Raw genomic sequence first — 17,301 nt, forward strand, 5'->3', positions numbered from 1 at the left:
ACAGAGACAGATGATGGGAAAACAGCTCTTGGGGCCCCAGAGGTCACTGGCAGGCCCACAATAAAGGCAACTGAAGAAGTTTGGGGTGCTTTCCAGAGAGCAGTGACAGGACTGACTTGGATGCTGCCTGCTATACAAGGAGTGAAATTAGGGGAACTAGAAGCAGGAAAATCAGTCTATCAATTACAACATTGAAGTGAAGCATGAAGAAGGCTGGAACCACACTGGAAGCCACAGATATCAGATCCTGGAGATATTTTTAAAGTACAGCCAACAAGTATATGGAGTCAAACAGATTGATATGTTTAGGTTGATTAAATGAAAAAGACAGACAGGATTACAAGGGTGAGTTTGAGGGTAGAGATTAGTTCAGCTTTTAGATTTATTAAGTGCAGAATGTCAGTATAAGTGGAAAATAGATATTAAGTATACTGTATTCTACAGTTCAAAAGAAGTAGCCGAGTGGTGATGTACCTTGATAATCAGGAATATGAGATCTGTATTTAAAGCCACAAAACTGGAGCACTCACGTAAGGAGGACATAAACTTTAGGCCGAAGTCAGGAGCACTGGTACAGTCAAGGTGAAGAGGAACAGGAAGGTACTAAGAAAGAACACCTAGGGAATAGGTAGATCAGAGGAATGTGGTCCCTAGAACCAAGTGAAAACATATTTTAAGAAGAATAAAATCATCAGCAAGATCAAATATTTAGATAAGCCAAGTCAACAGATAGTAAAGGCTTTTTTTTTGGTATCGGGAATTGAACTCAGGACTTTGCACTTTCCAGGAAGGTGCTTATGCCACTGAGCTATATCCCTGGCCCAAGGGCTGACTATTAAATGAGGCAATGTGAGAACTGCTGTTACCTTGACAAGAATGGTTTTGATATGTGGTGCAAAGTCTAGACCTGAGTAGGTTCAAGAGAAAAGGGAAAGAGAAAAACCGGGAAACATAGACAACTCTTAAAAAGTTTTCTCATAAAGGAAACAGAAATGAGACAGTAATAGCTAACTAAATGACCTTCTAGGATACAGTTCTAGTGCAAGTAAAAACACGAGTAGAAAAGACCAGGGGATAGTGTCAGTGAAACAAAATCGTGAATGAGCAGGTAAAGAGAATAGAAAGGTGGGGAAAGAGGTAGTGGACTCTGGTGACAGCTGAGCAGGCACATGCCATCATTACATGGAGATGCTACCATCAGCTTGCTCTCAAACACAAGACCGTTCATGTCTACTTGCTGTTTTGGGGACTGACTTGGTACTGGGTTACACTGCAATTAATTTATCAATTAATTACAGGTTAAGAGATGGTATAAAATCAGTCTAGAAAAATTGTAAGACAGAATTTTAGCAGTAAGAGTCAGTGGCAGGAGACAAGAAGAGCATGATATGGAGTAGGTTCACCAAATCAAGTAGAAAGCCTAAAGAAAACATAGGTGCAAAAGAAACCATGAAAAATCTGGGGAACCACATAATAACCTTCACCAGTAAGAGTAGTTCCAGGAAAACATTATTTTATGACCCTAATGAAGTTTTTTTAAAACATCATTTAGAAACATTTATGATTTCTAAAAGCCTAATAGAAGTAAAAAGGCACAACTGAATTTAAACATTAAAAAAATTTTAAAAATATATCACACTTTTGTTAAGGAATTTTTGGGGGCCGGGTACTGGGAATTGAACTCAGGACCTTGCGTTTGCCAGGCAGGCACTGTGCCTCTGAGCTATATCCTGGCCCAATTTATCACGTTTTTAAAGACTCCAAATAAAAGAATAAAGAATAGAAAAAAAGAGAAGTGACGAAGCACACAGCTGTAGGAAGCACTATAACAACAGGGGTAAGAAATGAAGAAAAACAAAATAGGCTGAAAAAGATGCAAGTATAGAAAAAGAACCAAGAAAATGGTGTCATAGAAACAAAAGGAATCAAGGTTCTAAGGTATAGTTATTCCCTAAGAGAAAGTAAACATACACAAAAGTATATGCACGCCCCAGAGCCACAGAGTAGTGGACCAGGACATGACGGCACACTGCACCCCATGTGAAGACTTTGGCCTTGTACTTTTAAAGTGGAAAGAAGCTGATAGAACCTGAAGCTCAGGAGAGATTGTTTTAAAGTGGCTCATGAATCAGACAAGACTGTATGCAATTCACAGGAGAATTAATAACCTTAGAACATGTCTTTACTGAGAAGGTAAAGAGTACATATGCAGCCATGATAGGGTGGGGAACAGCAAGGTAAGTAGTTCCGTTGCCTCTACTTCTAAAAAGAGGAACTGGCCATCTTAACAGAAAAGGGAGTACATTTCCTGACAATCTCCCTGAGAGCTTGGCACATTTCTAGGCATCTTTGTTAAGGTTGTCTAGTGTAAGAATAAATGAAGGGAACTAGTCCTATCTGTCCACGTGAACGCAGTGGTCTCACTGTACTTGTTAACTGGTTCTGGGAGGTGCAAGGGGTACCAAATAAACCATTTTGGCTGGGATGGGGGTAGCACGTCATGAGGCAATTGACACCCACAGGTTCTAACCTGTGCAGACTACCAAACAGATCACAAGGACTGAATACAATATGTCAAGATGTGCTGAGTACCAAAATAGCAACTTTTTAAAGCACTTATGTACTAGGCTGCAACTGTAGTATTTTACATAAAATAACATGTCCAACTTTTAAACTCAGCATTTTAATCACAATTTTTAGTTCACACACACACCACTCATTTCAAAAAACGTAATGCAGCTATAAAATTCAATGAACATGCAAGATTCTTGTCAAATCCAGTCAACAGGCAAAATGCTTAGAATCTAAACTTTCACTATTCCAGCAACTGTGTGCCTCAGTGCATACTCTTGAAGCCAAAATATGAATTTTGCTATCACCTGAACCTGGACCTGTTCCTCAAGGTCTTTAAGTTCCTCAGTCTTACATAACTTCCTAACCTCCCAGGACTCGCTCTTTTCAACTACTCTCAATAGCATCTTCAACTGCTCCCATCTTCTCCTTCTGTCCAACCCACTCTCTAAAAACTGCTACAGTTGGGCCAAGGATATAGCTCAGTGGCATAAGAGCTTGCCTGGCAAGCCTGAGGTCATGAGTTAAATTCCTGGTACCAAAATAAATAAATAAATAAAAACAGCTCTGGAACTAATCCAACAGAACACATTCTCTACTGCCATCTACGGGTAATGCTACATAATTAGTAAACTACCCTGCAGCCCTGTACATTTCTGTATGCTAAGTGGGCTCTGAGTCAGCGTCCTCTCTCCTTCTTGGCAGTTGGTCCACACCATTTAACAGGTTAACTCCCAAGCCTCCTACCCAACTCCTAAAGCCCTCACTCTCAGCACATGAACTCACATACTTCCAAGATAATGGATGCTATACCACACTTAGTTCACCTCCACACCCCCTCACAGGGGATCACAAGAGCTGCGCTGCTAGGTGATTGGAAATCAAGTAGGCTGGTAGTGTGGTTTAGATCTAGATGTCCCCCAAAGAGCCTCCTGTGTTCATAGGTGGCACTTCTGGAAGGTCATGGATTATGGGGCTTAGAGTTGACTGCTGCTGGAGGCAGGGTCTGGCTGGAAGAGGTAGGTCATGAAGGTGAGATGTGGGAGGATGCACTTCCCTTCACTCTGCTTCCTGGCAACCAGGAGCGAAGTAGCACCCCTCTGCCAGGCCTTTCCACCAGGGGGTCACTTTTACTATAGCAATTTGGTAGCACAACTGAAATTTCACTTTCACTAGTTTAGAAACACGGGATCAAAGCTGGAAATAAACATAAATCCTCATGCAAAGAGAAAAAACATTTTACCCCTAAATCCCAAATACTTCTCTCTAGTCTAAAAACTAAAAAATCAGTACTTCCAAACAGGACTTAACTCACTTCTGATGAATCTACTTTTTTTTCTTTGTACTTCTGCTAAATCAATTGATGGCACACCCCTTAACTACTCTGGCCAGAAACCTAAAGAACATACTTGACTCTTCTATTACATTCAAATAATAAGTTTCATTAATTCCTAAATATCTCTTAATTGATTCCTCCTTATCAACATTGCAAATGATGCTTTTTGTAAAATAATTTACAGTCACACCTCCATGGATCTTTCACATAGAATTTTACTTGCCTAGGAGCAAGTTAACCTATCCTGTCACTTACAAGACTGACAGTTTCTCACCAACTATCTACCACAAAGAGTGATCTAAAAAATATGGTGAATGTTTGAAACACACACTGCCAAGAACAACAGGATGTGTTCAAAGCAAGGGGCAATTGGGAGGGTATGATTAACAGCAAGGTGTCATTTACTGTAATAAATTTTAAAAATTTAAACATTCACTTTATTTTTTGTTCTCCCCATTGATCAAATGTTTACAGCAATTTCTGTTGAACAAAAACATTACTATGTGTCCTCATCCACTTTATTCACCAGGTCTGGCCCTCTGTGACTCCAGCTTTTTCCCAATGTCAAAATGTCTAGAAAAGGGAAGTGAGTGAATCAACTGAAGATATCTATGCCTCCTAGAATGACATCACGGCTAAAGGCACTCATGAAAGAGGACTCTAAAAATGCTTCAAAGAGCAGCAAGAACGATGGGATAAATATGCTCAAAATTAGAGTATTTTTGAGGGACGTTAATAACTGTGTCTTTAGCTGCAATACATTTTTTAAAATTTAAACACCCTTGTTTCCCACCACAGTTCATGAAGTAGCAACTTCCTCATCTGAACCACATTTGCATCTTATATAATTTACCAATGTCAGAAGGAAGTCTTAAAAAGATAATTAGTGTTTGCACACAAATTTACTCAAATACAAAGGACATAGCATTTGACTTACCTTTCTTTTCTTAAAAAAGCTAAAGTAGGATTCATAGGAAAAAGTATAACCACGAGAAATTTTACAATGTGCTCGGAGAATAGATAAAAACTTTATTTTCTTGAAAGAGTCTGGCTATGTTTGCACAGACTGGCCTTGAACCCCTAGACTCAAAATCCCTCTGCTTCCTGAGCAGCTGGGACAACAGGCATGCACCAATGCCTGTGGCTCATGCACATCCACTTCAAAAGTAGTGTTCATCTAGTAGTTACCCGAAAAATCAGTTTGGGGATAGTGCCTTTGGGAAAGTTTCTTAGGGTTATTTAAGAAAACAAAACTCTCTGTGAATTCTGTGAAAATATTCTGAGAGTTTAATTCAGTAATGAGAGCCAGTGTTCTTCCTTATGATCTCTGCCCTCATTTGGCTAGGTCGGTACCATTTCCCGTATCAGTGTAATTTCAATGCTATATAGTGTCTGGTTCTTTGAACAGTCTTCCCATAATAGACTTCATGGAAAAACCTCTAAGTTTAAAATAAGAACCTCTTTCTACATTTCTCCCATGCCTAGAACTAAGGCTCAGCCTGAAAACAAAGTGGCTTAATGAAATTTTACAGTACTGAAGACACACTTAACATAAAGTGTTTTAACTGTTTCCAACCTTGCACATGATAATGAAAAACCAGAAATATTATTTTAATTTGATTACCTGTGTCTTACATCATACATCTCATTCTGGAATTCTGAAACTATTATCTGTGGTCGTGAGGCCCCAGGTGAATAGAACCTTTTCATTAATGCCTGAAGCACCCTTTCATCGGCATGATTATGGCAGCAATAGGCTTGCAGAAGTCCTTTCAAGCAAGATTCAATAGCCAAGGCAAGTTCAGGGTCCCGAAGGTGAATGCAAGCTCCTGAAAGTGACAGAAAGTTATAAAGAAAGGCTCGTATTTATTTGGAAAATTAATATATTCTTTCTTATAACAATTTATAAGCAACAATATTAAAATATTTTCAGTATTTTAAATGATGTTACATCTCTTATTTTCAGAGTTGGAAATCCCCACATATCCACTAGATACACAGAGGAAAATAGCCACAAAAGTTGGTGAAAAAAAACTGTTCCAGTCTAATGTACATCAACAGTAGCTTTGCTATGTAAGTTTATACCATTCAAGCTTCGCACTGATGCTTCAAAATCAAGTCAAAACTATTATTTTCTAGAAAACCGATTAATATTGGGAGTTTAGATAATGAAGAAAACTAAAATGGATCTCAATAGATAGGTACCTATCATTTAACACATTTCCACTAGCTTGAACACCAGTGGCACATGTACAACTGTCCCATCAGGTGGTACGAAACATGCAACGGGACATCATGCGTGTACCACTGGTGGTTCAGAGTCACCCGGCAGCAACACATACAAATTATAGCCCCGTTTGTGAATGTATTCAGTGAAGAAACATTACTGTCATCATTAAAAGTAATTTAGTAATAAAAAGTATTTACAGCATCATCACCTAATGATGTACAGAATTGGAGGTAACTCCCCAGAACTTGACTAAAAACTTAAAAAAAAATCTCATGTGTAAGAACATAACTCAACAACCACAGCTTTTACAACTGAAAGATTGGAAATCATTCTGTACAGTCTAAATAAAACCTAAGAGTTAAAAATCATCTTATAAAGGCTATATAAAATTCAGATGAGTGTTCCTTTCACTGTATCATGATACCATTTGATTGTCTGATTAATCGATTATATTCAAATTAGTTTATTCACTTAATTCAGGAGAAAAATAACCAAATGAGTTAATGCTATAATTCCTTTCCCTTAGGGTGTTTTGTGCTTCAGAAGTTCAAAGGAAAACTACAAAGTTTAAAGTGACTTTACCATTATTTTTTAAAATTTGTACAATTAAAGACCACATATATTACTGTAACTAAATTAAGGAGACCCTTTCCTGACAATAAAATTTATTTCTAATGTTTACTATACCCTCACTAAACCATGACAAATACCTAAAGGGCCTACAGGTTTATGGGTAAAATATCCCCGTCGGTAGGCATCATCTATTGCTTCCAGAAGAGCTGGAACGTTAGGACCAAATCGTTTTAGTCGATCAGTTTTACTATCTTTTAATTCTTTCAGTTGCCTCTGATTATAGTTCAGTGCATGCTTCACATCTAATTCTTCTCTCCTAAAAAAACCAAAAGCAGACAAACAAAACAGGTGATAGTTACATAGAAATATTCTTCAGCATATCCATAATACCTGCATACCAATGAATACCCACCTATCCTAAAAACTAAAAATAGAATCTTTATGTGAAAATAATTACATTATCAAACAAAAATAAGTCAGTAGTCCTCTAACCTCAGTATGAAAATGGTAATGAACAGGGAATCCCAGAAACTGTCCAAATACACAAGCATAAGAACTTAAAGTGACTTTAAAAGATCTCTTACTTATAGAAGTAACAAATCATGCTTTCTCTTCATGTACAGAGCAAAGCTATATGCAAGTTCAAGTAGTAATTGAAAAAAATATAGAGGCTATTGCAGCTTACCTAATCCTCTCGTGCTCTGCTCTGCCCTTTTCTATAGCCTGCTGAAATTGCTCCATCTCTTGATTGACTGCATTTTCCTGGTCTTGAAAGGCCTTTAATCTCTCTTTTAACCAACATATTTTTTTTTGCCTTTCCAACCGTTCTGTTTCCAAAAACTGATCAGCACTAACAGTAAATATAAAATTTAAAAATGTTAAATTAAAAAAGCTAATATTTAACAAGCATAAACCAATATATTCCACTTACACCTAGATTCCTTTAAAACAAAATGAAGAAATAATGAAAACTGCAAAGTAATTATCCTACCTTTTTTTAAGTTCTTCAATTCTTTTACAAAGCTGCTCGTCATCTTTCTTTAATGCTTTATATTCATTTAGGGAATGGTTATATAAAACCTAACCAAAAAATTAGATATAACTTCAGTAAAATGAAAAATGAATTATCCCTTCAAGCCCACTTTTGCAAATTTTCAAATTGCAGGATGAGAAAGACCACTTGGAATAAGGACATTTTTTTAAGCTGGGGAAGCATCAGAACTACTTGGAATGACAGATGGGCACTCTTTGTACAAATGCACTCTGCAGTTTTTAATGCTCCAGGTTGGACATTTCTCTCACCTCAGCTTCATTATAGTCCCTTTTCTTAGCAGTGACATCTGCTTTTAATGCCATACATTCTGGTGCTCGTGCATTCGTCTCTTGACTGATCTTTTCTAGTTTATCCTGAATATCTTTGTATTTTTTTTCTGCTTCATTGAGTCTGACCTTTAAGAGAATAACATTATTTGAGTATATTTTATTTTTCTCCAATAAAGAGAAGCAAAATTTAAATTATAGTCCAAACGCAAACATGAATTTCACTTCACATAAAATATTAAGTAAGCAAGCATAGCTATAAATAATACCAAAATATAATTTCATTTTAATCTATGATTATCCAACAAATGTGGTAATCCTCTAGGGGTACAAAGATACAAGTGCATTCAAATGAGACAATTAAAGGGAGACAGACACAGTTTGGTAGAGAAACTGACAAGATGGTGGTAAAGTTTGTACACAGCACTGCTCAGGATGTCTGCCGGCTGTGGAAGCCAAACAGGAAAGATAACAGTGGGAGATGGAAGACGGGGTAGAGGGCCTTGCCTCCCAGAGTGAACAGTTTCGAAACAGCTTAAAACAATCATCTAGACTACAAAAGGACAAAATATATCCAAATTTGCAAGTTGGGTCATTCTGGAAACACTTAGAAGGCAAGGAGCAAGAAAAGTACCACAAGAAAAGGTTTCAGTAAATTAATACAGTATTGTGTAACAAAAATCTTAAGGGATTAAAGCAAAACACTGATAAACAGACAAGGATGAGAAAAGACAAGTATGAGAACTGTTTAGATCACAGGTCAGCAAATGCCTTCTATAAGGAGCCAGACAGTGCAAACTTCAAGTGCTGTGAGCCATACAGTCTTTGTCACAACTACTGAATCCTGCGATTGTTGGCACGAAAGTATCCGAAGGCCAACATGCTGAAAAATCACTTTTTTCAATAAAAACTGAAGTTAGATCCAGGTGTGTCACACAAACTAAACACAAAGCATGACATGATCACATTTTGTTTTAAATTAGGTTAACAAAAATTTAGAGTCAGCTTTAAACACTATTTTTCAGAAACTTCTATTAAATAGTCATTCTAAGGGGCTGGGGATTTAGCTCAGCGGCAAAGTGCCTGCCTGGCAAGCGCAAGGTCATGAGTTCGGTTCCCGGTACCGGAGAAATAAATAAATAAATAAATAAATAGTCATTCTACAAGCAATAAGAAAACATATACTTTGTGATGGGTTTCTCATAGGAAATTATAAGCAGAATGTAAGTATGAAGTAAGACAGCCTTTATCTTCCAGGAATCTGCCCTTTATGACAGAGTGCTCAAATGGTTAAGTGGGGCAAAGACCCACAGAACTAAACATCACCATCTGAAAAGAGGTGAGCATCCATCAGTCGGACTAGTTCAACTTTCAGACTGAGACATGTCTAAGAGGGAAAGTACTTAGGGCCTTCCACTACAACAAGCTGAGAAGAGGAAAAACACTGGAGAAGTTTACAGAATACTTTCACAGTAATAAAGTCTTAGGCAAGAAGAAGGAAGGACTGACCTTCTACTACCTGAAGAGGGCATAAGAAATTTAGGCCAAAATCACTAAGTAAATGTGCTCTCTACCATATCTATTATTTTTACGTATTCATTTATTATCTCTGATAGATTACTACCATAACCTTTAAAAAGAAAAAAAAATGCATCTGTTTATCTGGAAAGAAGATGGGAAGAAGCAAGCAGGGGAGGATTACATCCTATACCACACAGGTTTGTGGGCCAGAAGTTCCTAGGAAAAGCAGAGCACAATCTTAGGACCTAAGCAACCTACACTGACACACACACACAGTTCCTGGGGAGGGCAACTGTACAGAAAAAGGCAGGTGGTCTACTTTCACAGTATGACAGCATGTGTGGCTCCATCATTGGGGCTGCACAACCTTGTGAATGGCCTTAAACCCACTGGATGGTATACTTTAAATGGCATGTGAATTACACTGCCATGACCATGAAGATGTTCTAGAAAAGGCAAGCACAAAGAGCAGGCATACGAGTGGGAGCAACGTTCATGTGGAAACCCAAAAATGACTGCCGTGATTACTTATCATTCAACCTTAGAGCCGTGTGGAAGACTTATGTGACTTTCTTGGATTTTACAGTACTTAAAATCTCAGGTTAAAATTAACCTCTACTAAACTAACAAGCTACCTAACCTGTTCCACCTGTATGAAATTCTTTCAGACTGAGACGTCTCAGAGATTCTAGGTTCTAGGACCTAAAACTTAGCTCCCTTTGACTTCCATTAGAATCTCTGAGCACTATGCCCTTCTACTAATCTCAGTAGCTCTACCTCTCAGGGTTTTCGTGTATCACCTCTTTAACATTCCAGTATCTCTAGTTAGTTACAAAGTCCAAGTCCAAGAAATCTGCAGCCCCTGCCTAAGTCTTACTGCACTCAAACCTAGTACCTTTTTCAAGACAGCTGCCACAACAATCCTTGGAAAAGGAATAGATCTGCTTCAACTGAATAATAGTTCAAATTGATACAATTTCAAGTTAAACTGCCAGTTATAAAGTCTAATATCAGCAATTTCACAGAATTTCATCCACTCTATCTGTATAAAAAGAAACTACCTGTTGCTCCTCCATTTTCCTGTCAAGTCTAGCAGCACGGTCTTCTCCAATTTGGATATTATCTCTGATAGCATTCAACTGTTTTTCAATTTCATTGACCTGAAAAGAAATTATACAGCAAATCATTCAGACTAATAATCACCAAATACATTCTTTTTATTACAAATGTATGTGAACCAATAATCAGATGAAAATTACCACTGCCCAGGCCATTTCATGTTTCAAATACTCTAAATTAGTCTTCATTGTACTTAAACCAGCAATACTTTGAAAACGCTCCTCTTTCTCTAAACACTGGCGCTTTAGTTCAGTAAGTCGCTGAAAAGAAAAGATATATTTATTAAAATTGAGAGGAAAAAGAGACACTTTGCAAATGTACTTCTTTTGAAAGCAATGGCTACAAAAGTACTCCATAGAGGTTTATAAGAATTCCATTAAAGTGAAAATATTTGGTTCTTTGGTATACTTTTGATAGGTGCAATAATTTTGCTACTTTCTACACTATAAAAATGGCCAAAATATTCGTCAGATGAAGAAAAGTAAAGGTTCAAACTAACACAAATACAGACAAGTCCCTAAACTCACCTTACCATTTTCTCTCTTCTGTTTCTGAAAGGCTAGATTGCCTTTCTAGATAAAGTATAGCAAGCATCCATTCCAAAGATAATGAAAGGATCAAAAGGAATTTATTCTAAGTCAAATGATATAAATTTTTCATATTTAAGCTCTTTCAATAACTGATAAACAAAATATCAAATATTAAGAGTTATGTGACTAGAACAGCATATAGAGTGGCTTTAAAACTTCTGTACATCTGGGTAGTCCCTCCCTGTATGTTTTTCATATTCAACTAGTCTTAACATCTTGTCTTCCTACCCAACTCACTTTCTCTTTCTTTAGGATTATTTAAATACGCTACCACTTTCTTCAAACTGCATACTACTAATAGACTGATAGCCTACACACATTTATCAAGGCCAGATTTGACTTCTGTAGTCCTAATTCAGATATCCACTTTCCACTTTACAATTCCAGTGAGATGTCGTATAAGCACCTCAAAATTTATGTGTTCAAAACGGGATTTGTCTCTAAAAAAAAAATAGAAAGACAAAAAAAGAAAACCTGACTCTCCTTTTCACATTTCCTGTCAACAAATTTCCTCTCTTCCTGAGCTGGCTAACCTAGAGGTCATTCAGTCATTCTTGACCGTGTCCTCTGTTACAACCTTGCCCCTCTACACCTGACTCCAACTGCTACAGTCACTGCAAAGCTCTTCTTTCCCTTACTACTACCCATATCACCCCAAACCTAAGCCATCACCATCTCTATGGACACCAACGATGAAAACACTTTTTTTATTGATCTCTCTGTATCTGTTCTTTCCTACACGTCTCCTACAGAAAACCTACTGAAAATAGACATTTAACCAAGTCGTCTACTTTAATGTCTTATACCACCCTTAAATCTTGCAAGGCTTTGCACAATCTGGTATCTCACTTTTCACTCTGGTACTCTTCAATGCCTACAAAAATAGTCAATCAAAAACTAGCCAATCTAGCCGGGCGAGGTGGCACACGCCTGTAATCCCAGCACTCAGGAGGCTGAGGCAGGAGGATTGTTGTGAGTTCAAGACCAGCCTGGGCTACAAAGTGAGCTCAAGGCCAGCCTGAATGGCATAGCAAGACCCTGTCTCAAAAAAAATAATAATAATAAAAAGGACAAAACATAAACAAACAAAAAAAACCTTAGCCAATCTAGAACAGTTTCAGTTCTTTAAAAGCACCATATATTTTCTTGGGCCTAAAATTCCCACCACGCTATTTCTTGGAACCCTCTCCTTACTCTCACCATCTTCTGCTTGGTATTAATTACCCTGCAGTTCTCATCTTACACATTGCTCTGTAATAATTCTTTGTTCACTAACCCCAGGCCAGTCTCCTATTAAATGCTTTTGTATAATCTTCAGTCTACAACTCCTTTAGCAGTGCTTACCATAATCACATTATTTACTGGTTCCTGCCTGATGGTGAGGTCTATGACCCCAAGAATCCTTACACTGGGCCAGGGATAGAGCTTAGCAGCATAAGCACCTGCCTGGCAAGCACAAGATCCTGAGTTCGATTCCCGGTACCAAAAAAAAAAGAATCGTTACATTTATTTGCCGCTATATCATACAGCCAAAGCACAATGCTAAAAGGCATATGGTATAAATTTAATATTTGCTAATATGACTTCTAGTTTCTAACCTTCACATATTTCTGGTTTCCAACCTTTGCATAGTATTTCTTTAAGAAAGATTTAACCATTCAGACCTACAGTCTGAGAATAAAGGGTATTTAATCAAGTACAAAAACTGTTCTTATTAAGTACACACAGTATTATGCATCAGAAACTCTGCTATATAAGGATATGCTTCTTAACACATTTCTGCTGGCTTGAACCCCTAATGGGACATGCGAACCTGTCCCATCACATGGCTTGTACCACCCGATGGGCCTGTTCAAGCCACCTGAGGGGACACTTATGCATGTACCACCAATGGTTTAGAGCTGCCAGCAACAAGACAATATGAGTTATAGCCCCATCATGAACATGTTGAAGTCCATAACCAAAATATTTTTAACTTGTTGAGAACAAAGTACATTAAGGAAAAAGTAAGTGCTTAACCCCATGTGGTCTCAAGAAACAAATTTCTGGTTTCATATTTTTAAAATAATAAATGTATTTTATATTAAGTGTATTTGCTTGAATATGCAAATATTTCCTTTCCCTAGAGAGTAACACATACTCCAAAAGAATGTGTTGTTCTATTTTTTTTTTTGTCTTTTTGAGACAGGGTCTCGCTGCGTAGTTCAGGCTGGCCTTGAGCTCACTTTGTAGCCCAGGCTGGTCTCAAACTTGCAATGATCCTCCTGCTTCAGCCTCCAGAGTGCTGGGATTACAGGCATGCACCACCATGCCCAGCCTCAAGAATGTGTTGCTCTAGTATTATGCTGAGTGAAATAAACCAGACACATAAGCTTAAATATTATATAGTATCTCTCATTTGAATAAGGTAAAGGACAAAGATAATAACAAAGGGTGGATAGAAAGGGAAAATGGGACCAATCTCTTACAATAGGGAAGTGGTCCAAGGGAACAAGGGCGAGGAGAAGAAGTAAAAAGAATAAAGATGTGGCATGTACAGAAAACTAATAACCCCAATTAATGTAAACACTATATGCCACAACATGAGCTAAGACAAATAGTATCAACAATGATGAAAAAGGGGACGGGGAAACAGAGGAGGAGGGAAGAGAGGAAGAGAAGGGGAGGGAGAATTAAAGAAAAAAAAGAAACAAGCTGTAATATGTATATGTACATGTAAACCACTCTCCAAGACAACTATATACTGTATCAATGGCAAACATGGACTAAAAAAAATGCACTGTTTTAATTTTATGGTTTATAATAACTCTTTGCACACCACCACAAGATTCAGGTGTGAAAGGAGGATATGAGGAACAAGAGTACACATACTCATCCTTGATTTCTTAGTTTTCACAAAGAACCAGTTATAGACCTAAATTAAAATATGTATTTTTCAAAAATTAGAAGTAAAAAGGCCAAGGTAACATCTAAAGAATTCAACTTTAATCAATATGCAGTATGATGCTATCTCAAAAGAACAAACTAAAAAGTTGCTGAAGACTCAACTGGCTTTTAAACTAAATAAAAGCTATGAAATTATGTAACACTGGCGAAACTGGTGTACTTGATGGATAGCTATAAGGTAAGTTCTGATTATCTGATAGTGTTAGATTCTATCTAACATTCTATAGAATGTTAGATTATCTGATGGATGTTCAGAATCTGAAAAAAATTAAAATATAGAAGATTGAAAAACAAATGAACTGAAAGTCACACCATGAATGATTTAAAACTTAAGCAGCATGAATGGCTGCCAAGTTGGTAAGTGCTCATGTGGCCAGCTGACTACTAACGTGATAAGTCACTAACTATATGTAATTTTAAAGCACACTATGTTTAATATCAGCTTGAGGTTTGTGTTTATTATCTGAGCAAAATAAATGCTACAGTTTTCAAACCATTTTAGTGGGAGTATGCCTTGTGGTGGAACTAATTAGTCACATAACCAGAGATATGAGATATTTTCATCTCTTCTAGTAGAGGAAATAAGACATATACCTATCCACTACTACAGAATGAAAAGTAAGGGCTAACAAACATCCTGAATATAAAAACCAGACTTCACAGACAGTTATGATAATACTATTACCAGGCCGGGGATAAAAATATTATTACTGGGCTGGGGATATAGCTCAGTGGCACAGCACCTGCCTGCCAAGCACAAGGTTGAGTTCAATTCCAGTTACCAAAACTTAAATAATTTATTAATTAATTATTACCTTTATACAGGTATGTATCTGTACATAGGTATATAATTTTACATTATAATTTTTTTATGTATTACAGGAATGTAGCTCATCTCAAAAAGATTTACACTATTTACAAACCTCTTCCCCTTGATTTATCTGCTCCTTTGTTCTTTCTTTTGTCTCCATAATGTACGAATAGTCTTCCTTCATCTGTTCAAGCTGGGTTGCTTTCATGAAGAACTGTATCAACAAGAAAAACACAATTAAGAGCCTATAAAATCATACAGAACTTTAAAAAAATGAAAAGATGAACTTATTTTGTGAAAACTTTGAGGTTAATTATGTAAAAAAGATATTAAAAGCATAAGCACAAACACATAACCACAAAAGAACACATCTTATTCAGGTGCAAATTTGCTGACCTTTCTACACTCATTTTATGCATTCATTTGCAAAAGCTCTTCAAATCCTACAAGACAGAACACTTTTGGGTGTGATAGCAACACAATTTTCAAGGTTCAATTTCATCAATTATTTCATTTTTTTCTAGCAAAAACAACAGGAAACACTCACATCTTTGATCTTATTTTTTAAAATAGGAAATACCAAAATGCACACCAAAAGCTACATAGTAAGTTTTAGTAGTAGTCAAATTGTTAGTTAAGCTTTAAATAATTTAAAGTTTACAAGTTATTATGTATATATAGTCAAATATTCCCTTGTATTTCCTTAAAGCTTAGTTTTAAAAAACAATCCATTTCTTTCACCATTGAAGTCAACTAAAAACAAGTACAATAAGTCCCCAGTTTACAAGCAAGTTCAGTTCAGGGAGAACGTTCATAAATCAGACTGGTTCCTAAATCAGACAGTGAGTCTTACACAGTACACCTGTGAAAGTTCACAACTCGAATGTTTGAAAGTCAGGGACTTACTGTATTTATCAAGAAAACTATCTCACAATTTACTAACAATGTTCTAAGGTAGTCCTAATACAACTGTATTACATTAAGTGGCTAGGTTCAAGGGGAAAACAAATCTTAAATCTCATTATCAGCAAGAACAATGTTTGGGATGTATCTGTATGTATTGGGGGTAGATTTACATTTACATTCTTTGGTGACACTTACTTTGTATTTGTCTCCTTCATTTTTAGACTGCAAGAATTGCTTGCTCATCTCTTGTGTTAAAACAGAAACAGGATTATCTACCTGAAACAGATCGATTTTTAATATTTCACTCATGCCCTAAAGGTAAATATTCTGAAGTCCACAACGCTGTACACAATGGTGCTATCAAGAAGACTAAGCACTAGCCAAAGGCTGTAACATTAAGGTAAAACACAAAGAGAAAACACTATAGAGATTTTTAAGTGCCTCAAAATTTCATGATACTTTACCAAAATAAACACGTATGGTTAAATTCCAATGTTTAACATTAAAGGAGGGCACAAGCTGAAAAACAACCTGAAGCGCCAATATCTGATGGTTTTTCACTTTCATCTGTTTTCATAGATATCACTCACAGGAAAAAGTCCACGGCACAGCTGTCACTGTTCTGGGCTCTGGCAGAGCTCTGCCCCCGACCTCCTATGTACCTTGGGCCAGTTACTGAGTTTTTCCAACTATACCTGTAAAGTCCAGTTCAGTTATTTCTAATCACAATTATATTAACAAGTATTATTGATTTTTCTTACAGCAGTGCTTAAAGATTTCTCATGTGTCTTTATTCCTCCATGAAGGTATGGTAAAACAAATGGAAATAATTAAATAATTTCTGTTATTTTGGAAGGACTCATTTTAATTAAGCCATTGCTTGAATTAAACTACCTAAACTATCAAAGTACTACAGTTGGAAAATATAAAAACAAGAGAACTTGTTTGAAAAGATTCAGGGTTATTATCCAATAAACATCTTCAGTACCAATAATAAAGCAATTTACATGGTAAAAATAATCTTTTCACAGTTACAGACCATCTGGGGTCAGTATAAATACAAAAAAATACCTTTAAATCCTTTAATTTCTGCCATCCGTAAATTAACAACTATATAATCTTAGTAAACCAATAGTTAAAACATTTTCTTTAGATAAAATGTTGGGTGGCTTCTTCTAAAATAGTAATTTTTTTAAAAAGTAATTATAAAGGTATTTTTATAAATTCTGTATCTTAAAATTTTATATACTAACTAGACTCTCTGATTGCCACATCTTTTGCAGTGCCTCCCTATCTTAATTTCACACTGAACTGGCTTAAAAGTAAAACCTTAGGCTGGGGATATATAGCTCAGTGGCACAAGTGCCTGCCTGGCAAG

General features: G+C 36.6%; 1 protein-coding gene across 1 annotated transcript in view; it reads right to left on the bottom strand.

The window, feature by feature from the left end:
• Smc6 (structural maintenance of chromosomes 6) overlaps positions 1–17,301 on the bottom strand; it is a gene marked incomplete in the record, with an annotated part of 96,772 nt that overhangs the window by 56,342 nt on the left and 23,129 nt on the right. The window contains 9 exon segments of the mRNA XM_013522645.1: positions 5,532–5,736; positions 6,848–7,026; positions 7,396–7,560; positions 7,702–7,790; positions 8,013–8,159; positions 10,613–10,711; positions 10,811–10,930; positions 15,130–15,231; positions 16,119–16,199. Coding sequence (XP_013378099.1) covers positions 5,532–5,736; positions 6,848–7,026; positions 7,396–7,560; positions 7,702–7,790; positions 8,013–8,159; positions 10,613–10,711; positions 10,811–10,930; positions 15,130–15,231; positions 16,119–16,199 — 1,187 coding nt within the window.

This window comes from Chinchilla lanigera, unplaced genomic scaffold (genome assembly GCF_000276665.1).
Source record: "Chinchilla lanigera isolate Chin_1 unplaced genomic scaffold, ChiLan1.0 scaffold00068, whole genome shotgun sequence".
NCBI classification, from domain to species: domain Eukaryota; kingdom Metazoa; phylum Chordata; class Mammalia; order Rodentia; family Chinchillidae; genus Chinchilla; species Chinchilla lanigera.